Source organism: Pan paniscus, chromosome 8 (genome assembly GCF_029289425.2).
Source record: "Pan paniscus chromosome 8, NHGRI_mPanPan1-v2.0_pri, whole genome shotgun sequence".
Taxonomy (NCBI): Eukaryota; Metazoa; Chordata; class Mammalia; order Primates; family Hominidae; genus Pan; species Pan paniscus.
Window position 1 is genome coordinate 134423856 of NC_073257.2, and position 24598 is coordinate 134448453.

At 51.1% G+C, this 24598-nt stretch overlaps 1 protein-coding gene across 1 annotated transcript in view; it reads left to right on the forward strand.

Annotated features, from left to right (window-relative positions):
• The window catches only part of DMBT1 (deleted in malignant brain tumors 1), a 70885-nt gene that overhangs the window by 7675 nt on the left and 38612 nt on the right, over window positions 1–24598 (forward strand). Inside the window, exons 3-21 of the mRNA XM_063607536.1 lie at window positions 1900–1947; window positions 2616–2663; window positions 4040–4087; window positions 5444–5491; window positions 8128–8451; window positions 9540–9569; window positions 10447–10488; window positions 11307–11630; window positions 12596–12625; window positions 13526–13558; window positions 14333–14656; window positions 16060–16089; window positions 17018–17056; window positions 17810–18133; window positions 19874–19912; window positions 20694–21017; window positions 22415–22444; window positions 23229–23267; window positions 24024–24347. Of these exons, the coding sequence (XP_063463606.1) occupies window positions 1900–1947; window positions 2616–2663; window positions 4040–4087; window positions 5444–5491; window positions 8128–8451; window positions 9540–9569; window positions 10447–10488; window positions 11307–11630; window positions 12596–12625; window positions 13526–13558; window positions 14333–14656; window positions 16060–16089; window positions 17018–17056; window positions 17810–18133; window positions 19874–19912; window positions 20694–21017; window positions 22415–22444; window positions 23229–23267; window positions 24024–24347 (2448 nt within the window). The remainder of the gene's footprint in view (window positions 1–1899; window positions 1948–2615; window positions 2664–4039; window positions 4088–5443; window positions 5492–8127; window positions 8452–9539; window positions 9570–10446; window positions 10489–11306; window positions 11631–12595; window positions 12626–13525; window positions 13559–14332; window positions 14657–16059; window positions 16090–17017; window positions 17057–17809; window positions 18134–19873; window positions 19913–20693; window positions 21018–22414; window positions 22445–23228; window positions 23268–24023; window positions 24348–24598) is intronic.

A 24598-nucleotide genomic window follows, 5' to 3' on the forward strand; every position in this document is an offset into this window, starting at 1 on the left:
ATGATGTCGGGGGTAGGATGGCCAGGAGGCCACTGAAAATGCTGGTCTAGAGCTCAGGGCTGGGCTGTCAGGGCTGAGTCAGAACCAGAGAGGTGGATTTGGGGGTCTTCTGGAAAGTTCTCAGAGTACATGAGGTTCTCCAGGGGAAAATACAGAATGAGAAGAGGGCAAAGAGAGAACATGGAAGAACAGGGATACTTAAGATCCTGCTGGGAGAAAGATTGTAAATAGGTAGGGTGATGAGAGGAAGAAGGAGGAGTGAGGAGGGTAGGGATGCAAGTCAAGGGGGCCGAGAGCACCAAGATAAAAGCTTCTGGCTGTGTCACTGCAGGTCTGCCTCTGAGGCTGGTGAATGGAGGTGACCGGTGTCAGGGCCGGGTGGAGGTCCTGTACCAAGGCTAATGGGGCACTATGTGTGATGACAGCTGGGATGCCCAGGATGCAGATGTTGTCTGCAGGCAGCTCGGCTGTGGCTATTCCATGTCAGCCCTGGGCGGGGCCCACTTTGGTCAGGGCTTGGGAAACATTCCCTTGGGTGACTTGCATTGCTTGGGAAGGGAGTCCTACCTGTCAAGCTGTCCCCACAGCGGATGGTACAACCACGAATGTGGCCACAGGGAAGATGCTGGTGTCATGTGCTCAGGTAGTGTGGATATCACCTTGCTCTGTGTATCTGCAACTCTGAGTCAATATTACCACACATAAGTATGTGTGTGTACATATGTGTGTGCTCTACAGCTTACCTGCTTTGCAGTAAGTCATGTCTTAATTGATATTGGAGGGCAGGTGGTACTGGCCCTTTTCATAGACAATGAAGATCAAGGGATCATCGGCCAGTCCTTCTAAAGCTGGACATAGTGGAGGCAGGCTTCAGTCTCAGCCCCCCAGAGCCTGCTGATGCAATCACCTCATGGACTGGTTTTGATGAGCAGCATCACGACCACCTCCGGCCTGGGATACCAAATATATATCTTCCTAAGTGGCAGTTTCTCCTCCTTTAAAAGCTGACGAGGATGGAGGAACTGCTGGTTCTTAAAACATAAATGTATACCAACATCAAATTGAGGAGTGAACCAAAGCATTCTCTTTATTTGGAATTAAATGACAAATAAAAGCTACTTAATATCCTCAATGGAAAAGAGAACTTCTTCTGGACCCAACCCAGCAAATCCCAGTGTTGATTTCCTTTGTTCACGTAGTGCCAGGAAGCGTGTGGACACCAAGGGGTCCTTTAGTTCCCAAAGAAACCTTCAAGGACACTGTCCTATGGCTTGTTCCCCAAAGAGGAGTTTGTGGTTAGAATGTTTACTTCTAGAGCAACTCTGGCATTTGCCGTATGGACTGGACTGAGCCCATGCCACCATGCATGGGATGTACCCTTGATAATCCAACCAGCAAGTGGGACTGGACTCCCCAAGGGGACATGGTCCTCCATGCAACCACTTTGTGAGTGATTTATTTCGGCATTCTGAAAAGGTTGTTATTCTTTCGAAACCACCTTTCTTTCTAGTTGAACCATCTTATCAGGAGTATTTCAGTGATGGTGAATATTTGTCATTTGAGGGTGTGTTTTAGCTATAGATACAGCCAGTTGTCATTGACATTGGATCTTGTGACTAGGATGGGGCTATGAGTGGACTTGGTGATTTTTTGAATACAGGTCATGGCAGCAGAAGAGGTGGGGGGAGGGTAACAGGAGCAAAGGATGCTGGTGTGGCATCCTAGCCCAGCCTGGGGCCATTTCAGTGATGGAGCGATTGGCACACAGTTGGCTTTTAGCAATGGAGGGTGCCCTTAGGCCATGGCTTCCAGTTCTTGCTTGAGAGCTGAGGAAGCCAGGGACCAGCCCTCCTCAAGCAAGGGCTACCATCAATGAGCTCTTCCTTTTCCACCCTGCAGCTTCACTGATTCCCTCGGAGGTGCCCTTGGATACAACTGTAGCAGAAGGTAAGGTCTATTATGGGGGATCCCTGTGGGCTCATTACCCCACTGCACCGCTAGGTTCATCTCTGAAGATGCAGAAGCCATACTTCTAGCAACTCTGGCATTCAGTGTTTGGGCTGACTGAACCCAGGCTACCATGCCTGGGGTGTGCCCTTGATAATCCAACTACCAAGTGAGACTGGGCTCCCCAAGGGGGCATGGTCCTCCATGCAGCCACTTTGTGATGGTTTAGTTTTGCATTCTGGAATGGTTGGTTTTCTTTCAAAACCATCTTTCTTGTTGAACCACCTTCTCGGGAATATTTCAGTGATGGTGAATATTTGTCATTTGAGGGTGTGTTTGAGCTATAGAAACAGCCAGATGTCTTTTGACATTCAATCTTGTGACTAGGATGGGGCTGTGAATAGACTGGGTGACTTGTTGAATAGAGGCTGTGGCAGCAGAAGAGGTTGGGGGAGGGTAGGTAGAGCAAAGGATGCTTGTGCAGCATCTTAGCCCAGCCTGGGGCCAGTACGGTGACACAGTGATTGGCACATGGTTGGCTTTTAGCAATGGAGGTTGCCCTTAGGATCTGTGTTTCCAGCCCTTGCTTCAGAGCTGACGAAGCCATGGACCAACCCTCCCCAAACAAGGGCTACCATCAATGAGCTCTTCCTTTCTCCACCCTGCAGGTTCTCCATTTCCCTCGAAGTTGACCCTGGAGTCAACTGTAGCAGAAGGTAACGTCTACTATGGGGGATCCCTGTGGGCTCATTACCCCACTGCACCCCTAGGTTCATCTCTGATTCAGACGAGGTGCAGAGGGCATAGAAGGTAGGGTGCTGGTGTCATGTTCTCAGGTAGTGTGGATATCACCTTGCTCTGTGTATGTGCAACTCAGAGTCAATATCACCACACATGAGCACGTGTTTGTACACGTGTGTGTGCTCTGCATTTTACTTGCTTTGCTGTAAGTGATGGCTGAATTGATGTTTGGAGGGTAAGTAGTACGGCCCCTTTTCATAGACAATGAAGGTCAAGCGGTTATCTTCCTGTCCTTCTGAAGCTGGACGTGGTGGAGGCAGGCTTCAGTCTCAGCCCCTCAGAATCTGCTGATGGAATCACCTTGTGGACTGGTTCTGATGAGCAGCATCACGACAACCCCTGTCCTGGGGTGCCAAATATTTATCTTCCTAAGTGGCAGTTTCTCCTTTTTTAAAGGCTTTGGAGGATGGGGGAACTGCTGGTTCTTAAGACATAAAGGTATCCCAACATCAAATTGAGGAGCGAACCAAGGCATTCTCTTTACTGGGAATTAAATGACAAATAAGATACTTAACATCCTCAATGGAAAAGAGAACTTCTCCTGGACCCAACCCAGCAAATCCCAGTGCTGATTTCCTTTGTTCACATAGTGCCAGGATGTGTGCGGACACCAAGAGATTTCTTTAATTCATGAAGAAACCTGCAAGGACACTGTCCCATGGTGTGCTCCCCAAAGAGGAGTTTCTGGTGAAACTGTCTACTTCTAGAGCAACTCTGGCATTCAGTGTTTGGGCTGGACTGAACCCAGGCTACCATGCCTGGGGTGTGCCCTTGATAATCCAATCACCAAGTGGAACTGGGCTCCCCAAGGGGGCATCGTCCTCCATGCAGCCACCTTTTTGAGTGGTTTAGTTTTGCATTCTGAAATGGTTGGTTTTCTTTGGAAACCACCTTTCTTGTTGTACCATCTTCTCAGGAATATTTCAGTGATGGTGAATATTTGTCATTTGAGGGTGTGTTTGAGCTATAGAAACAGCCAGATGTCATTTGACGTCCATTCTTGTGACTAGGATGGGGCTGTGAATAGACTGTGTGACTTGTTGAATAGAGGCTGTGGCAGCAGAAGAGGTTGGGGGAGGGTAAGGAGAACAAAGGATGCTTGTGCGGCACCTTGGCCCAGCGTGGGACCAGTACAGTGACAGAGTGATTGGCACATGGTTGGCTTTTAGCAATGGAGGTTGCCCTTAGGACCTGTGTTTCCAGCCCTTGCTTCAGACCTGAGGAAGCCATGGACCAACCCTCTTCAAGCAAGGGCTACCATCAATGAGCTCTTCCTTTCTCCACCCTGCAGGTTCTCCGATTTCCTTGGAGTCAACCCTGGAGTCAACTGTAGCAGAAGGTAACATCTACTATGGGGGAGCTCTATGGGCTCATTACCCCTCTGTACTCCTAGATTCATCTCTGATCCAGATGAGGTGCAGAGGGCATAGAAAGTAGTGTGCTGGCGTCAGGTGCTCAGGTAGTGTGGATATCACCTTGTGCTGTGTATGTGCAACTCTGAGTCCATATCACCACACACGAGCACGTTTGTACACGTGTGTGTGCTCTGTAGTTTACTTGCTTTGCTGTAAGTGACGTCTTAATTGATGTTGGAGTGTGAGTGGTACCACCCCTTTTCATAGGCAATGAAGGCCAAGGGATCATCTACATATCCTTCTGAAGTTGGATGTGGTGGAGGTAGGCTTCAGTCTCAGCCCCTCAGAGCCTGCTGATGCAATCACTTCAGCAGCATCACGACCTGGCCTGGGATACCAAATATATATCTTCCTAAGTGGCGGTTTCTCCCTTTTTAAAACTTGAGGAGGGTGGGAGAACTCTTGGGACTTAAGACATAAATGTATATCAACATCAAATTGAGGAGGGAACCCAGGCATTCTCTTTACTGGAAATTAAGTGACAAATAAAAGATACTTAACATGCTCAATGGAAAAGAGAACTTCTCCTGGACCTAACCCAGCAAGTCCCAGTGCTGATTTCCTTTGTTCACGTAGTGCCAGGATGTGTGCAGACACCAAGAGGTTTTTTTAATTCACAAAGAAACCTACAAGGACACTGTCCCATGGCGTGATCCCCAAAGACGAGTTTCTGGTTAAACTGTCTACTTCAAGAGCAACTCTGTCATTTGGAGTGTGGGCTGGACTGAGCCCATGCCACCATGCCTGGGGTGTGTCCTTGGTAATCCAACCACCAAGTGGGACTGGGCTCCCCAAGGGGGCATCGTCCTCCATGCAGCCACTTTGTGAGTGGTTTAGTTTTGCATTCTGGAAAGGTTGGTTTTCTTTCGAAACCACCTTTTTTTCTGGTTGAACCACCTTCTCAGAAATATTTCAGTGATGGTGAATATTTGTCATTTGAGGGTGTGTTTGAGCCATAGAAACCGCCAGATGTCTTTTGACATTCAACCTTGTGACTAGCATGGGGTTGTGAATGGACTGGGTGACTTTTTGAATAGAGGCTGTGGCAGCAGAGGAGATGGGGGTAGGATAATAAGAGTAAAGGATGCTCATGTGGCATCCTAGCCCAGTCTGGGGCTAGTACAGTGACAAAGCGATTGGCACGTGGTTGGCTTTTAGCAATGGATGGTGCCCTTAGGACCTGTGCTTCCAGCCCTTGCTTCAGAGCTGAGCAAGCCCTGGACCAACCCTCCCCAAGCGAGGGCTACACTCAATGAGCTCTTCCTTTCTCCACCCTGCAGGTTCTCTGATTCCCTCAGAGTCAACCCTGGAGTCAACTGTAGCAGAAGGTAACGTCTACTATGGGGGATCCCTGTAGGCTCATTACCCCTCTGCACCCCTAGGTTAATCTCTGATTCAGATGAGGTGCAGAGGGCATAGAAAGTAGGGTGCTTAGCTCCCACGAGGGGCCCTTCCACAAAAGGCCTCAGGTCTGAACAGGTATATCTTGCATCGATCATGTCTGAGACTGAGGAGGAATCAACTTGAAGACGCATCTCCAAGGAGTTCTCAGTGGAGCCTTTTGTTCTGTCTCTAGAGATTCTGTTATCTTTGCTTGTTGCTCACTCCTGTGTTCCTCACCCAGCTGTGCTCATCCGTGGCCAGCCTAGGGTTCTGGATCTCTGGCTACAGGGCCTTGAGGGTCAGGTGCCTACCTGCTAATGTAGCCAAATTGCTAGGACAGCATCCTTGCCCTTGCCCTTTCTTTAAGCCTATATTATGCCACCCTTGTTTCTTCTTAACAGAGAGAAATCACAATCCTTTAGCTCATGGGCATCAGAGCTCATGTACTTCCCCCTTGGGTATCTCCAGTGAGAAATCTGGGAGACATAGTCAATACATCCTGGGATTCTGGCAGCCTGGGCTTTGGGAAGGGAAGTCACTTCCCATTTCCCATGGGAAATCTTGGCCCTAGGAGAAGCTCAAGGACAACATTCTCACCAAGGCCTCTGCGCTGCCCAGGGTTGGCATGCAGTTGGGAATGCTGATGGTACATGCATCGGGCCCTCCTGTTCCTCAGGTCATCTTCTTTCTTCTCCCTTCTCCCTCTGGCCCATGGGGTGAGGTCTGACTTAACCTCTTCCTCTTTCCTATGATGAAGGACACAGAAGACACTAGAAGTGAGGGTGAGACTGGCTTTATTCTGACTTAGCCATGTCCCTTCCCAAGATTCCCACATTTTCTTATTTGCAGCAGCTATAAGAGGAGAATCTGTTCCTTCCTCTTGAGTGGTTTCCCCTGAGGTCCCTGTTACATGTTAAGGACCACACCTTGGTGTGACAAGCCCTTTGGTATAACTGGTCCAGCCAGGGATGGGAGTCAGGGGGCAGAGGTATTTGGCTGATCTGCCTGTCACACAGGACTGCAGATAGGACTTACCTGGAGTTGCTCTTATCAGGAACTCTAGTGTCAGCTGGGAGTCACATTTCTTCTAGATCTGGAGACCTCATGTAGCAGCCCAGTGGAGAGCTCAGACAGAAGCTGAGTGCTGTGGCTGCAGTGGGTTAAGGGTAACTCTCAGATCACTTCCTCTCCAAGCCCCAGCACTCAGTCAGCTCCTGTAGGTGCCCTGGACAAATTCCAGGGCTCTGGAGCAATTCAAAAACAGAGATTCCAAGCCAGTATCTTACTTAAAGGGGAATATTAGAAGCATTTCCGCTAATGTGAAAAACAAGGCAAGTGTGCCCTCCATCTCCACTGCTGTTCAATGTTGTACTGGAGGTAGTAGCCAATGCAATGAGAGAAGAGAAATCAATTAGAGGCCTAAGAATGGGAAAAGTTATTTTTGCATCCCTCTTCTGGAGTTCTGTATAGGTTACATGTAGACACATCGGAATCAGAGTGAGTATGTTGGTACAGAAATATTTCCTCCCCAAGCAGCCCTTTAGAATCAAAGAACTCAATGCTAGACAGGTTTCTTGACTTTCCCAAATTTACACAGCAAGACAATATCCAGATCAGGAGTGATGGCTCCTCAGCAGATCCTAGTTTACTTTCAGCCCATGAGTGTCTTCAGAGGAGACCTAACTTTATATTTTCTGTTTTTTTTGGGGGGGTTGGGGTGGGGTTTGTTTTTCATCTTCTACAATTGGCAAAAGCAGAGACTGCCACTACAAATACTGAGTCTACTGTAGTGACAGGTAATGAGTAACTTTGAATCCCTTTCTGTAGGTCATGATGCCAAATATATCCATGGGCTTTACTGTTACTCAGGAAAAATTTTAGGGAATGGGATGGGAGGGAATGTTGTGAGTACACAGTGACCTTCTGGATCCCAGAGGTCAGCTAGAGTGAAGCTTCCTTCATTGCCCATGTTCCTGGAGGTAGGGAGAAATCAGTCAGAATATGGTGTCTCCAAGAGCCTGTGTGCTTTGGAAGCAGAGACCAGTGGGATCAGTCTCCAGTCCAGAGTGACAGCCCAGCTCCCCCATCTCCACAGCTCTGTGCTGACCCTAACAATCCTGTCCCTGAGGAAGCCTATAAGGCCAGGAATATCACGTGACAAATGTGCTCCAAATCAACCTTAGAACTGCAGATACACATCAGAGCTCCTCCCGGGACATCTTGATGTTATCGTGCTGCTCTTCAGTGTGGGGTGTTGTGTGTCCCCTGTCTGAGGGAATCAGGCAGAGCCCATGGTCTGCTCAGAGAAGGGTCATGTGTATCTCTAGGTCCCCTCCAGGATGCAGATCAGGAGGAGCCTTTTATTCTGCTCCAGCTGAAGCTCTAAGGCTTGGGTTTGGGCCAAGCAGTCACTGTCCTCTTCCCCATGAAGAACTCTAACCTTAAGGCCTGTTAGAGCCCAGCCCAATTAGAGATTCTCTCAAAGATATCTGCCTATGGGGAAGACCCTGAATGCCCTGCAGGCCCTGAGACCTTGTGCCTCAGTAGGAATGTGCAAGAGAAATTCTGTGCCTTCCTCTAGGATCTGATTCTGGTTTGGCCCTGAGGCTGGTGAATGGAGATGGCAGGTGTCAGGGCCGAGTGGAGATCCTATACCGAGGCTCCTGGGGCACCGTGTGTGATGACAGCTGGGACACCAATGATGCCAACGTGGTCTGTAGGCAGCTGGGTTGTGGCTGGGCCATGTCAGCTCCAGGAAATGCCCGATTTGGCCAGGGCTCAGGACCCATTGTCCTGGATGATGTGCGCTGCTCAGGGCATGAATCCTACCTGTGGAGCTGCCCCCACAATGGCTGGCTCTCCCATAACTGTGGCCATGGTGAAGATGCTGGTGTTATCTGCTCAGGTAGGCATCCAGATCTCTGGAGGGTTGGGTGTGGTGGCTCATGCCTTTAATCCCCACATTTTGGGAGGATGAGGTAGGCAGATTGCTTGAGCTCAGGCGTTCAAGACCAGCTCTAGGCAAGATGGCAAACCCCATCTCTATTAAAAAAAGAAAATCACTTGGGCCCATTCTGGGGACAGACTGTATTCAGAGAATATAGTAACAGGTTTCTCACTCCAGGGCCCCCGCCCAAGTCTTTCCTGGTTATCTGGTGGCTCTGGAGTTTAGTTGGGGCAGCTGGCCTGTGGGTACAATGCCACGGTCAGCACAAATCCCCAAGCTGCGAGCAGTGCCACAACATTGGTTTGGAGGTGACTGAGGCACCAGTGTTCAGACACAGGGTCCAGCATGCTGACATCAGAAATGATGAGCTTTTTATTCTGCTCCAGGAACATCCGCATAACTCATACCCCCATTTTCCCCGAGGCTCCTTCTCAGGGACAGCACGTTTTGGGGATCTGGTTGGTGAAGCCTCCCCTCCCCTTGAACACTGTATTACCTTGAGTGCTGTCAGCCGCTGACCCAGAGGGAAGGATGCAATTGTAAATAGTTCACTTATGATTGCTGTGAAGAGAGGCAGGGAAGTGGGGTAAGGGTGGGAGGATGGCAGTGAGTCCCAAATGGTGGGCTCACGAGTGAGCTCAGCATAGGGAGCAGGGGGACCTCCTAGAGTATCACCAGGAATCCACGTCAAACCTCAGACTCATCGCAGCTCAAGGGTGGAGAGTTAGGGTCTTCATCTACTCATTGCTTAGGGTGGCTGTTTGCCGCTCCCTGGGTGTTGATACCGAGGTTGTTGTGGCCGGTCCCAGGCACCGAAGTGACCTTCATATCCCTGGAGAGTGAGCCACAGGCACAGAGAAGGCAATGCCGGGGGCTGTGGGGTCCCTGAAGGACCGAGGGCTTCACGGTGGGCACTGGCAGGGCCCACTTGGTGGGCGTGTAATGGGCATCAGCTCAGGGTGTAGATACCCCAAGTCACTTCAGCCTTAACTCTACTTGGAGTCACTGAGTGTTTGGTGTCTAATGTTGCTATTTTTTTCTCACAGCTGCCCAGCCTCAGTCAACACTCAGGCCAGGTGAGTCCCCAGAATCCTTCCTCGGGATACCCCTTCTCTTTCTGCTCAGTTACCCCTTCCCTACTCCACAGAGCCCTCCTGCTTCTCTGCAGATACTCTGGGGCATATTATTTCCCCCTCAACTCTGTAACTGAGAGCCTAGCATGGGGCTTCTTAACCACACATGGGATTCAGCTTCTGCCTTCTCTTCAGTCCATCTCAGCTTTCATCACACAGTTCCATGCTGTCCCAATGAACAACTCTTAGAAGTTCAGAAAGAAGCCTGCTGTTTAATGAGCTTTGGCCTCTTTATATTCAGGGCTGACACAACCTTTCTGAGAATTGAGGATGAGACCCTCTAATGTTCTGTTGAAGGCAAGATCAGTACAGGCTTGATACCCCCATCTCTCACTACTTGAAAGACCCCCAGATTCTGCAGGGCCACGTCTGCATTCAGAAGAGGCAGAGGCCATGCTGAGGGGAGAGAGAGGCTAAGAAATGTTTCTGGTGCCTTCACTTACCAGGAAACCTGATTTCCCCCAGGGCGGACCCCTAGTATCCCGAACATTTTAGCTGCAAGTGTCAAGTCTTGGCAGTGGTGTCAGATGAGCCAGTCAGTCCACGTGTCAGTGGATGGTGGGGGATGGGGGTGGTGAAGGTTTCCTAACTGAGAATAAGTCATCCCTGTCTCAGAGAGAGATGGAAGGGCCTGCATGGTGTCCTTTGTCCCTGAATGAGTTCCCTGGGCAGGAGACCTGGGCAGACACATGGGGAGCAAGTGGCCAGACCTTCGAGTGGAATTGTTTTCACAGTGCTTGCCTGGTCCAGAGAACCGCTTGTTTTTTACCTTTTTCCCTTCAAGTCCAATTGTATCCTTTCTCTTTGTTGCTGTTTACAGAAAGTTGGCCTGTCAGTATATCACCACCTGTACCCACAGAAGGTAAAGAATCCTCTCAACACTCCCTGGGGCTCACTTTCTACCTGTGGATACACTTTGGATTTCATAGTTCACTTATGATTGCCATAAAGAGAGGTGGGGAAGTGGGCTAAGCGTGGGAGGGTGGCAGCAGGTGATAAACAGTTGGCTCAAGAGTCAGCTCGGCACTGGGAACAAGAGCAGGACCTCCCAGAAGATCATTAGGGATCATTAGGCTCATGATAGGATGAGGCTCAAGGTGGGCCCCTTGCTTTTTCATGTTTCTGTGGGTTGGGTAGGGAGGAAGCTGGAGTCTCTGAAAACCCAGAATTAGATGTGATATTGGAGGGTGGAGGGTGCTGGTGACCTGTCTCCTGTGGGATCCTGTTCCAAGTGGTCAGAAAAGATCCTTATCTATGTGCTCAGAACAAGCCCTGGGGGTCTCCCTAATCCTATGGGGACCTCATCCCTGCCATCTCTGGTACTCTGCCAGTCAGATCCCAGATAGGACCATGCTCCTGAATAAGGGAGGGGTCTGGGCCTGCCATCTGGAGCTGAGCAGCTCCATCCTCTGTGTACCCAACTGGGGAGTGGGGCATCCATTCCTATCACATCCATTGGGGTCACAGGTGCTTCCCCAAAAGTTGAGCATCCATAGACCTGGGCAGAGTAGGTCATCAGTGCTACTTTCACTGTGATGAAGCCTAGTCTGTGGTCATATGCAAAGGTGACTGCCTGCCTAGGTGACTTAGTTCATTAGGAAGTACCCTGAGTGTGGAACTTACCTTAGATTCTTGACCTCATGATAGGGATGGATGAAGGGTTCTTGTGTTCCCCTGTAGGATCTGAATCCAGTTTGGCCCTGAGGCTGGTGAATGGAGGCGACAGGTGTCGAGGCCGAGTGGAGGTCCTATACCGAGGCTCCTGGGGCACCGTGTGTGATGACTACTGGGACACCAATGATGCCAATGTGGTCTGCAGGCAGCTGGGCTGTGGCTGGGCCATGTCAGCCCCAGGAAATGCCCAGTTTGGCCAGGGCTCAGGCCCCATTGTCCTGGATGATGTGCGCTGCTCAGGACACGAGTCCTACCTGTGGAGCTGCCCCCACAATGGCTGGCTCACCCACAACTGTGGCCATAGTGAAGATGCTGGTGTCATCTGCTCAGGTGGGCCTTCAAGAACTTGGGCTCACTCTCTTGGGGTGGAGTTTGCTCCAAAAGAAACTCCTAATTACATTCTGATCTCCTCACTCAAAGCTTCTATGTTTTCTATGTTTCTGAAGACTTGTTAGCTCTCTGCTAAGAATCCATATGTACTCACTGCCTAGTGTTCCTGTGGTCACTTAGGACAGGGGACCAAACTCAAACAACCCAGACTTTATCCCCTTCCTGATGTAATGCGAGGAAGAGGCAGAAGAGAAAAGTGCTGGCTCCCCAGGGCTCCATTTCTCCCCTGCTGAGTAGCACGGGGTGAGGGTATCATGGATGCAGGACAGACAGCAAGGCAGGGGAGGGATCCCCTCACTGTGAGGAACTCTGAACTAAAGATGCTTGTCTAAAAGTGGGTTCTCAGCTGAGACCCAGTGAGGAGGTCTGGAAATAGAGGCTCAAGGGCCAGGAGTGCAAATGGGTGTCTGTTTGTATCAGGCCTGGGTTGCGTGGGGTTGGAGTTCTTGACCTCAGTTCCTCTCAGAACGCTGCTGAGCATTGCCTGTGTTCTAGGTCTGGTGAGGGGAGGGCAGCCCCCATGAGGCCAGCCAGACATGGCCTTGTCATTGCCTGTGATTGGGGCTTGAAGATCACACAAGGGATTTTTGGCTGGAGTGGCTTCCTCAGCCTGGCTGACTCAGGAATGCCTAAGACATGCAAGGAAGTGGGTTGGTTTAGGTCAACCAGGTTACTCTGGGCAGACACAATTTGATCACCTCAGAGCTGGCAATAGTGGACAGGATCTGTCTCGACCCCTTACACGGTGCATCTCTGTGGGGATGTGCATGGCAATGCCCCTCCCTGTGTGATAGGAACTAGGATGGACTGCATGTCGGACTCGCTCATTTCTTTCCCTCCTCGTTCCAGTTTTGCTGACTTCTGTGTAACATGCCTGATCTGACCTTCTCTTCTCTTTCTCACAGTTTCCCAGTCCCGGCCGACACCCAGTCCAGGTAGGTTCCCAGTGTCCTTCCTCAAAATGTCCCTTCTCTTTCTGCCCAATCACCCCTTCCCTACTCCACAGAGCTCTCCTGTTTCTCTGTGTGGAAACTGTGGGGCATATTATTTCCACCCCCAACACCGGCTGTGTAACTGAGACCCCAGCACAGTGCTTTTGAAACACATACAGGATTCAGGAGGCCTCTGTCTTCTTTTTAACCCCTCTCAGCTTTCATGAAACAGTTTCATACTGTCCCAGTGGACAACCCTTACAGGTTCAGGAAGTGGCCCCACGTTTAATGAGCTTTGGTCCTTTTATATTCAGGACTCACATATAGTTTCTGAAAATTGAGGGTGTCACCCTCTGACCCGTTCAAGGCATCATCAGGGCAGGCTCGATACCCCCATCCATCACTGCTGGAAACATTCCGAGATTATGATTCCGAGATTTGTATCCAGAAGAGGCAGAGTTTGTGCTTGGGCAGGGAGAGGGATGATAAAGGTTTGTGGTGTCACTGCTTAGCCAGAAACCTGATTCCTGATTGTCCCCTGGGCAGCCCCTGGTTCCCCTAACATTATAGCTGCCAGTGTCCGAGCCTCAGCAATGGCGTCTGATGTCCTAGTCAGTCCATGCATCAGCAGATGTGGGATGGCATGGGGCGGGGGGCATCCTCTAACAGATAGAAAGATACCCCAGGATTACAGAAATGGAGGGCTCAGTCTGGTCTCCAGCAGGACCTTTGTCGCTGGATGAGTTCACAGCAGAGGAGACCTGGGCAGACACATGGGACGCAAATGGCAGGAACAAGAAGTGGAATTGTTGTCACGTTGATTCCTCCTCCCAAAGAACTTTTTGTTCTGTGCCTTTTCCCTTCAAGTCTAATTCTGTCTATTCCTTTTGTTGCAATTTACAGATACTTGGCCGACCTCACGTGCATCAACAGCAGGTAAATAATCCTCTCACCCCTCCCTAGGACTCACTATCTCTGGACATATTTTGTGTTTGAAACTGATAGGATGAGGCTCAACGTGGGCTTCTCTGTTTTCATGTCCCTCTGGGTTGCGTGTGTGGAAGGTTGAATCTCTGAGGAGCCAGTGCTGGGTCTGATGTTTGAGGACGGAGGGTGTTGGTGACCTGTCTCCCATGGAATCCTGTTCCAAGTGGTCAGGAAAGATCCTCATCCAGGTGCTCAGGATGAGCACTGGAGGGCTCCTTAATACTGCTGGGACCTCATTCCTGGCCCTCAGGCCATGGGATCCAGACCTCTGAAGAGCAGTTGAAAGTGCCGGTCCCTGCACTTGTGTGGCCAAGGCCTTGGCATCACTGGCAATTTGCCAGAAGGCAGAGAGGCCCATGCAGGTGCCAATAAGCTCCTGAATATGGAGGGGGTCTAGGCCTGCCATTTGTAGCTGTGTATCTCCATCCTGTGAGCACCCAGAGTGGGGAGTGGGGTGTCCATTCCTGTCCTCTCCTCTGGGGTCATACATACTTACCCATAGCTTGAGCTTTTATAGACTTGAGTAGAATAGGGCATCACTTTTTCCACTACGACAAAGCTTAACCTCTGGGTGCAGCTATCTTCCATTGTGACTGTGTGCCCTGGTGACTTTGGCATTTGTATTCAAACTTGACTACTTTGCCCACTGCCCTGAGTGTTGTTCATGCCTTTTCCTTCACCTCAGAATGGAGATGGATGAAGGATTCTTGTGTTCCCCTGTAGGATCTGAATCCAGTTTGGCCCTGAGGCTGGTGAATGGAGGTGACAGGTGTCAGGGCCGAGTGGAGGTCCTATACCGAGGCTCCTGGGGCACCGTGTGTGATGACAGCTGGGACACCAGTGATGCCAATGTGGTCTGCCGGCAGCTGGGCTGTGGCTGGGCCACGTCAGCCCCAGGAAATGCCCGGTTTGGTCAGGGCTCAGGACCCATTGTCCTGGATGACGTGCGCTGCTCAGGCTATGAGTCCTACCTGTGGAGCTGCCCCCACAATGGCTGGCTCTCCCATAACTGTCAGCACAGTGAAGACGCTGGTGTCATCTGCTCAGGTGGGCCTCGAAGACCTTGGGCTCCCTCTCTTGGGGTAGATTTTGCTCAGGAAGCGAGGTCTTATTATGTTCTGATCTCCTCACTCAGAGCTTTTCAACCTTTGCCATATATCTGATATCTCCGTAGCTCTCTCCTAGGAAACTGCATGAGTCTTCATTGCCAGTTTTTGAGGAGGTCAGGTAGGACAATGGGCCAAAGTGAAATAAGGGTCACGCCTTTGTTCACCTACCGAGGCAGTGCAAGCAGAGGGAGAAGAGGAAAGTGCCAGGTCTTTGCCTTTTAGTGTGGTTGGAAAGGAATAGCTGGGGCTGGTTTGTTCATGAGGAAAGAGGCTGATTTGGGTCTTGGCTTTGCAGGCTGCATAGGACCATGGTGCAGGCGTCTGCTCAGCTTCTGATGAGGGCCTCGGGCTGCTTGTACTCCTGGCAGAAAGGGATGGGGAGGTGGCCTGGGCAGAGGTCACAAGGTGAGGGAGGAAGGAAGAGAGAGCAAGAGGGAGGGCTCAGACTCTTCAACCACCAGCTCTTGCTAGGAACTAAGAGAAGAACTCACCCCTGACCAGGGAGGGCACGAAGTTATTCATGAAGGGTTGGTCTCCATGTCCCAGACCTGGTGCATCAGGCCTCACCTCTAAACTTGGGGATTCAGTTGCAATATAACACTTGGATGTGACAAGCCTCTAAAGTATAGCACCCTGGCTCTCCAGGGTTCCATCTTTCCCCTGCTGAAAGATTTTGCATAAGGGTTACATGGATGAAGCATGTATAGGGGATGGGGGAGGGACTGTCTCACTGGGAGGAGGCCAGAACCAAAGGCTCCTGCTAGGAAGTGCGGTCTTCTGCTGAGGCCCAATAAGGTGATGTCTTAATAGAGACATAAGGCTAGGAGTGCAGATGTGTGTCTGTCCCTCTCTGGCCTGAGATTTGGGGGCTGTGAGTCCTTGACCACAACTCCCTCCAGAGCACTGCAGTGTCTTGCCTGTGCACCGGTCTGGTGTGGGGTGTGCAGTCCCCATGAGGTCTGCTAGGCAAAGCATTGTTATGAACGCCTGTGGGCTGGACTGGAACATCAGAGGCAGGACTTTGGCTGGAGTGGCCTCCTCACATTTGCTGACTCAGGGACTGCTAAGACATGCAAGGGAGAGGGTAGGTTTTGTGTCAACCTGATTACTATGGGCAGACACAAGGTTAATCACCTTGGAGTTGGCAATAGTGGACAGGATCTGCCCAGACCAGACACCCTCCAAGGAGCATCTCTGTGGGGACGTGCATGGCAATGCCCTCCCTCTGTGATGGGGACCTAGGGTGGACTGAAGGCGTGACCTCTTTAGTTCCTTCCACCTTTGTTCCGATTTTGCCAGCTTCTGTATAGTGCATCTGATCTGACCTCCTCTTTCTCACAGCTGCCCACTCCTGGTCGACGCCCAGGCCAGGTGAGACGCCCAAGCCAGGTGAGTCCTTCCTTGGGATGTCCCTTCTCTTTCTGCACAATTATCCCTTTCTGCACTCCACAGAGCCCTCGTTCTCCTCAGAGTGGATAATGCATGGCCTCCAATTTTCCCTGCTCTGTAACTGAGACCCTGGAATGGCACTTCTGAACCAGACATAGGGTTCAGGAGGCTTCTGTCTTCTGTTCCATTTATCTCAGCTTTCATGAAGCAGTTTCATACTGTCCCAGTGGCCAACCCTTAGAGGTTTAGGAAGTGGCCTCATATTTAAATAGCTTTGGCCCTTTTCTATTCAGAGCTGATATGACCTTCCTGAGAATTGAAATTGATTGCCAAAGTCTCCTGGGAAGCCAATGTCAGCTAAAGCCTTAAACATGGCTGCCGCCACGGGCTAGCAATGTCAGTGCAGGCCTGATACCTCCCTTCCTCACTCCTTCCAACACCCCAGATTCTGCAGGGCTACATGTGCATCCAGAAGAGGCATAGGCCATGCTCGGGCAGGGAGAGGGATAATAAATATTTCTGGTGCCTCCACTTACTGGGAAACTTGATACCCCTTTGGTCAGCTCCTTGGTTTCCCTAACGTTTTAGCTGGAGCTAGTAGAGTGTCAGCAATGGTGTTAGATGTACCCGTCAGTGCATATGTCAGTGCATGCAACAGGCTAACCCTTTGTGACTGAGAAGATGACATCCCACACTTCAGAGGCAGGAGGGATCGAACTGGTCTCCAGCAAGGCCTATGACCCTTGCTGAGCTTGCTGAGCTGCAGACTTGGGCAGACACATGGGGAGCAAAGTGGCAGGAATCAGAAGTGGGGTAGTTTTCATGATGCTCGCCTTCTCCGGAGACTTTTCCTTTTGGAGATTTTCACCATGAACTTTAATTCTAGCCTTTGTCTCTGTTTTAATTACAGACACATTGCCGACCATCACCTTACCTGCATCGACAGTAGGTAAATAATCCTCTCGCCCCTCCCTAGGGCTCACTCTCTACCTCTGGACAAATGTTTTTTTTTCTGAAAATGATAGGATGACGGTCAAGGTGGGCCCCTCTCTTTTTCATGTCCCTGTGGGTTGCATGGGAGGAAGGTAGAGTCTCTGGGGACCCAGCTCTGGGTCTGATGTTAGAGGCTGGAGGGTGCTGGTGACTTGTCTCCCATGGAATCCTGTTCCAAGTGGTCAGGAAACATCCTCATCCAGGTGCCGAGGAAAAGCCCTGGAAGCTTCCCTAATCCTACTAAGACCTCATTCCTGTCCCTCAGCCCATGGGCTGCAGAGGTGTGAAGAGTCAGTGAAAGTGACTGTCCCCGCACCTGTCTGGCCAATGCCTTGTCATACCTGTGAAATTTTCAGAAGCCAGACAGGACCATAGGATTGCCACCAAGCTCCTGAGATGGGGAGAGTCTGGCCTGCCTACTGTAGCTGTGTAGCTCCATCCTGTGTGTGCCCAGGTTAGGGAATGGGGTTTCCATTCCTGTTAACTCCAGTAGGGTCACAGGTGCTTCCCCAAACTTGAGCCTTCATAAACCCAGGCAGAACTGCTTCTTTGACTTTGATGAAGCTGAATCTCTGGTTTTATTCATATTCAAAGGTGACTGCCTGCCCAGGTGACTTTAGCCATTAGGACGTGCCTTGAGTGTGGAACATTCCTTAGATTCTTGACCTCATGATAGGAATGGATGAAGGGTTCTTGTGTTCCCCTGTAGGATCTGAATCCAGTTTGGCCCTGAGGCTGGTGAATGGAGGTGACAGGTGTCAGGGCCGAGTGGAGGTCCTATACCGAGGCTCCTGGGGCACCGTGTGCGATGACTACTGGGACACCAATGATGCCAATGTGGTCTGCAGGCAGCTGGGCTGTGGCTGGGCCATGTCGGCCCCAGGAAATGCCCGGTTTGGCCAGGGCTCAGGACCCATTGTCCTGGATGACGTGCGCTGCTCAGGGAATGAGTCCTACTTGTGGAGCTGCCCCCACAATGGCTGGCTCTCCCATAACTGTGGCCATGGTGAAGACGCTGGTGTCATCTGCTCAGGTGGGTCTCCAAGACTTTTGGTTTCCTCTCTTGGGGTAGATTTTGCTCAGGAAGGTTTTATTATGTTCTAATCTCCTCACTTAGAGCTTTTTCAACTTTTCCTATATTTCTGATACCTCCTTAGCTCTCTCCTAGGAAACCGCATGAGTCTTCACCACATTGCCAGGTTTTGAGGAGGTCAGAGAGGACAATGGGCCAAAGTGAAATAAGGGTCACGCCTTTGTTCCCCTACTGAGGCAGCGCAAGCAGAGGGAGAAGACGAAAGCGCCGGGTCTTTGCCTTTTAGTGTGGCTGGAAAGGAATAGCTGGGGCCAGGTTGTTCATGAAGATAGAGGTTGATTTGGGTCTTGGGTCTTTGCAGGCTGCATAGGAGCATGGTGCAGGCATCTGCTCGGCTTCTGCTGAGGACCTCAGGCTGCTTGTACTCCTGGCAGAGGGGATGGGGAGCTGGCCTGGGCAGAGGTCACGTGGCGAGGGACGAAGCAAGATGGCAGAAGGAGATAGGGAGGTGGCCTGGACAGAGGTCACATGGTGAGGGAGGAAGCAAGAAAGAGCAAGAGGGAGGGCCCAGACAGTTTTCAACCACCAGCTCTTTCTAGGAACTAAGAGAAGAACTTACCCCTGACCAGGGAGGACACTAAGTTATTCATGAAGGGTTGGCCTCCATGACCCAGACATGGCACATCAAGCCTCACCTCTATACTTGGGGATCCAATCCCAACATGAGTCTTAGATGGGACAAACATCCAAACTATAGCATGCTGCCTCTCCAGGGTTCCACCTTTCCCCTACTGAAAGGTTTAGGTGAGGGTGAGGTGGATGCAGCACATATAGGCATTGAGGGAGGGACGGTCTGACTGGGAGGATTCCAGAACCAAGGGCTCATGCTGGGAAGGGAGGGTTTTCTGCTGAGGACTAATAAGGAGGCATCAGACCGGAAACACAAGGCTGGGAGTGGAGATTCGTGACTGTCCATATCTGACCTGGGTTTTGGGGGTGTGAGTGCTTGACTGCAATTCCCTCCAGAGCACTGCAGTGTCTTGCCTGTGCACTGGTCAGGTGTGGGGCAGGCAGTGCCCATGAGGCTTACTGAGCAAAGCCTTGTTATGAATGCCTGTGGGCTGGGCTAGAAGATCACAGGCTGGATATTTTTTTTTGCAGGAGTGGCCTCTTCATACTTGCTGACTCAGGGACTGCTAAGATGTGCAAGGGAGAGGGTTGGTTTTGTGTCAACCTGATTACTATGGGCAGACACAAAGTCCTTCAAACACCCCCAGATGCAGCAGGGCCCCATCTACATGCAGAAAGGCAGAGGCCGTGCTCAGGCAGGGAGAGAGATATTAGATATTTCTGGTACCTCCACTTGCCAGGAGACTTTATCCTCCTTTGGGCAGCTCCCTGATCCTTCTAACATTTTAGCTGTAACAATCAGAGGCTCAACAATGGTGTCAGATGTGTCCATTAGTCCATGTGTCAGTGGATGGGGCAGGCAAACCCTTTGTAGCTGAGAAGAGGATATCCCACACTTCAGAGGTAGGAGGGACTGGACTGGTCTCCAGCGAGGCCTATGTCCCTTCCTGAGCTTACTGGGCTGAAGACTTGGGCAGACACATGGGGAGCAAGTGGCAAAAACCAGAAATCCAGTAGTTTTCATGATGCTTGCCCTATCTGGAGACGTTTCCTTTTGGAGCTTTTCACCCTCAAGTTTAATTCTAGCCTTTGTCTTTGTTGCAATTAAAGACACGTTGCCGACCACCACATTACCTGCATCAACAGTAGGTACAGAATCTTCTCACCCCCACTAGGGCTCACTCTCTACTTCTGGACAAATGTTTTTTTCTGAAAATGAGAGCATGAGGGTCAGGGTGGGTCCCTGTCTTTTTCATATCCCTGTGCATTGAGTGGGAGGAAGTTGGAGTCTCTGGGGAGCCAGTCCTGCTTCTGGTGTTGGAGGGTAGAGGGGGCTGGTGACCTGTCTCCCTTGGGATCCTCTTCCAAGTATCAGGAAATAATAAAGAAAAAAAAAAAAAGATCCTCATCCAGGTGCTGAGGACAAGCCCTGGAGGGCTCCCTACTCCTACTCGACCTCGTTCCTGGCCCTCCAGCCATGCACTGCAGACCTGCAAGGGTGGGTGACAGTTTCTGTCCCTGCAGCTGTCTGGCCAAAGCCTTGCCATCCTTGGCAATTTGCCAGAAGCCAGGGAGGACCACGGGGGTGCCACCTAACTCTTGAACATGGGGACAGCATGGTCCTGCCCTCTGGAGCTGTGGAGCTCCATCCTGTGTGTGCCCAGAGTAGGGAGTCGGGTGTCTATTCCTGTCACCTCCACTGGGGTCACAGGTGCTTCCCCAAAACTTGAGCCTTCATAAACCCGAGGAGAATAGTGTATCACCTCTCCTTCTACTGTGATGAAGCTGAACCTCTGGTTGCAGTCATCGTTAATCGTGACTGCCTGCCCAGGTGACTTTGGCCATTAGGAAGTGCCCTGAGTGTGGAATGTGCCTTAGATCCTTGACCTGCTGATAGGGATTGATGAAGGGTTCTTGTGTTCTCCTGTAGGACCTGAATCCAGTTTGGCCCTGAGGCTGGTGAATGGAGGTAACAGGTGTCAGGGCCGAGTGGAGGTCCTATACCGAGGCTCTTGGGGCACCGTGTGTGATGACAGCTGGGACACCAATGATGCCAATGTGGTCTGCAGGCAGCTGGGCTGTGGCTGGGCCACGTCAGCCCCAGGAAATGCCCGGTTTGGCCAGGGCTCAGGACCCATTGTCCTGGATGATGTGCGCTGCTCAGGACACGAGTCCTACCTGTGGAGCTGCCCCAACAATGGCTGGCTCTCCCACAACTGTGGCCATCATGAAGACGCTGGTGTCATCTGCTCAGGTGGGCCTCCAGCAATTTGGGTTTCCTCTCTTGGGGTAGATTTTGCCCAGGAAGCGAGGTCTTATGTTCTAATCTCCTCACTCAGAGCTTTTTCAACCTTTCCTGTGTTTCTGATATCTCCTTAGCTCTCTTCTAGGAAACTGCATGAGTCTTCACCACAGTGCCAGGTTTTGAGGAGGTCAGAGAGGACAATGGGCCAAAGTGAAATAAGGGTCATGCCTTTGTTCCCCTACCAAGGCAGCGCAAGCAGAGGGAGAAGAGGAAAGGGCTGGGTCTTTGCATTTTAGTGTGGCTGGAAAGGAATGGCTGGGTTCAGGTTATTCATGAAGAAAGAGGCAGATTTGGGTCTTGGCTTTGCAGGCTGCATAGGAGCATGGTATCTGCTTGGCTTCTGCTGACAGCCTCAGGCTGCTTGTGCTCCTGGCAGAAGGAGATGGGGAGGTGGCCTGAGCAGAGGTCATGTGGCAAGGGAGGAAGCAAGAGAGGGCAAGAAGGAAGGCCCAGGCTCTTTTCAACCACCAGTTCTTGCTAGAAACTAAGAGAAGAACTCACCCCTGATCAGGGAGGGCACTAAGTTGTTCATGAATGGTTGGCTTCCATGACCCAGACATGGCACATCAGGCCTCACCTCTATACTTGGGGATCTAATCCCAACATGAGTCTTGGATGGGACAAACATCCAATCTATAGCACACTGGCTCTCCAGGGTTCCATCTTTCCCCTACTGAAAGGTTTAGGTGAGGGTGAGGTGGATGCAGCACATATAGGTGTTGGGGGACAGACGATCTCACTGGGAGGAGTCCAGAACCAAAGGCTTATGCTGGGAAGGGAGGGTCTTCCGCTGAGGCCCAGTAAGGAGGCATCAGACTGGAAACACAAGGCTGGGAGTGCAGATCTGTGTCTGTCCATGTCTGGCCTGGGTTTTGGGGGTGTGAGTGCTTGACTGCAATTCCCTCCAGAGCACTGCAGCATCTTGCCTGTACACCAGTCAGGTGTGGGGCGGGCAGTGCCCATTAGGGCTGCTGAGCAAAGCCTTGTTATGAATGCCTGTGGGCTGGGCTAGAAGATCACAGGCTGGATTTTTGCTGGAGTGGCTTCTTCATACTTGCTGACTCAGGGACTGCTAAGATGTGCAAGGGAGAGGGTTGGTTTTGTGTCAACCTAATTACTATGGGTAGACACAAACTTCATCACTTTGGAGCTGGCAGTAGTGGACAAGATCTGCCCAGACGCCTTTCAAAGAGCATCTTTGTGGGGACGTGCATGGCAATGCCCCTCCCTCTGTGATGGGGACCTAGGGTGGACTGAAGGCATGACCTGTTTAGTTCCTTCTACCTTTGTTCTGGTTTTGCCAGCTTCTGTATAGTGCATCTGATCTGACCTCCTCTTTCTCACAGCTGCCCAGTCCCGGTCGACGCCCAGGCCAGGTGAGTCCCCAGTGTCCTTCCTTGGGATGTCCCTTTCCTTTCTGCACAATTATCCTTTTTCCCATTCCACAGAGTCCTCCTTCTTACCTGTGTGGATACTGTGGGTCATACTATTTTCCCTGCTCTGTAACTGAGACCCTAGCATGGAGCTTCTTAACCAGACATGGTTAAGAAGGTGTGATCTTTCTAAGAATTGACAGTGATTGCCAAGGTCTCCTGGGAAGGCAATTTCAGCTAAAGCCTTAAACATGCCTGTCCATGGGCAGGCAATGTCAGTGCAGGCCTGACACCTCCATTCCTCACTCCTTCAAACACCCCAGATGCGGCAGGGCCCCATCTACCTCCAGACAGGCAGAGGCCGTGCTCAGGCAGGGAGAGCGATATTAGACATTTCTGTTGCCTCCACTTGCCAGGAGACTTTATACTCCTTTAGGCAGCTCCCTGATCCTTCTAACATTTTAGTTTCAAGTGTGAGAGGCTCAGCATTGGTGTCAGATGTGCGCATCAGTCCATGTGTCAGTGGATGGGGCAGGTAAACCCTTTGTAGCTGAGAAGAGGGTATTCCACACTTCAGAGGCAGGAGGGATCGGACTGGTCTCCAGTGAGGCCTATGTCCCTGGCTGTGCGCCCTGAGCTACAGACTTGGGCAGACACATGGGGAGCAAGTGGCAGGAACTAGAAATGGAGGAATGTTCATGATGCTTGACTTGTCCAGAGACCTTTCCTTTTGGAGCTTTTCTCCCTCAACTTTAATTCTAGCCTTTGTCTTTGTTGCAATTTACAGACACGTTGTCGACCATCACGTTACCTCCATCGACAGTAGGTAAATAATCCTCTCACCCCTCCCTAGGGCTCACTCTCTACCTCTGGACAAATGTTTTCTCTGAAAATGATAGGATGAGGGTCAAGGTGGGCCCCTGTCTTTTTCACGTCCCTGTGCGCTGAGTGGGAGGAAGTTGGAGTCTATGGGGAACCAGTCCCGGGTCGGGTGTTAGAGGGTGGAGGGTGTTGGTGACCTGTCTCCTGTGGGACCCTGTTCCAAGTATCAGGAAAGATCCTCATTCAGGTGCTCAGGACAAACCCTGGAGGGCTCCCTACTCCTGGGACCTCATTCCTGGCCTTCTGGCCATGCATTGCAGACCTGCAAGGGAGGGTGAAAATTTCTGTCCCTGCAGCTGTCTGGCCAATGCCTTGCCATCCCTGGCAATTTGCCAGAAGCCAGAGAGGACCACGTGGGTGCCACCAAACTCTTCGACATGGGGATAGCATAGGCCTGCCCTCTGGAGCTGTGGAGCTCCATCCTGTGTGTGCTCAGAGTAGGGAGTGGGGTGTCCATTCCTGTCACCTCCACTGGGGTCACAGGCGCTTTCCCAAAATCTGAGCCTCCATAAACCGGGCAGAATAGGGTATCACCTCTCCTTCCAGTATGATGAAGCTGAACCTCTGGTTGCAGTCGTATTCAATCGTGACTGCTTGTCCAGGTGACCTTGGCCATTAGGAAGTACCCTGAGTGTGGAACTTGCCTTAGATCCTTACCTCATGGTAGGGATGGATAAAGGGTTCTTGTGTTTCCCTGTAGGATCTGAATCCAGTTTGACCCTGAGGCTGGTGAATGGAAGTGACAGGTGTCAGGGCCGAGTAGAGGTCCTATACCGAGGCTCCTGGGGCACCGTGTGTGATGACAGCTGGGACACCAGTGACGCCAATGTGGTCTGCAGGCAGCTGGGCTGTGGCTGGGCCACGTCAGCCCCAGGAAATGCCCGGTTTGGCCAGGGCTCAGGACCCATTGTTCTGGATGACGTGCGCTGCTCAGGACACGAGTCCTACCTATGGAGCTGCCCCCACAATGGCTGGCTCTCCCACAACTGTGGCCATCATGAAGACGCTGGTGTCATCTGCTCAGGTGGGCCTCCAAGACCTTGGGCTCCCTCTCCTAGACTGGAGTTTGCTCAGGAAGAAAATCCTAATTACATTCTGATCTCCTCACTCAAAGATTCTTCTATGTTTCCTATATTTATGTAGTCTTGTTAGCTCTCTGCTAAGGATCTGTATGAATTTTACTACAGGGCTTGGTGTTCCTGTGGTCACTTAGGACAGGCCCCAAACTGAAACAACAACCCAGACTTTATCCCCGTCCTGAGGCAGTGCAAGGAA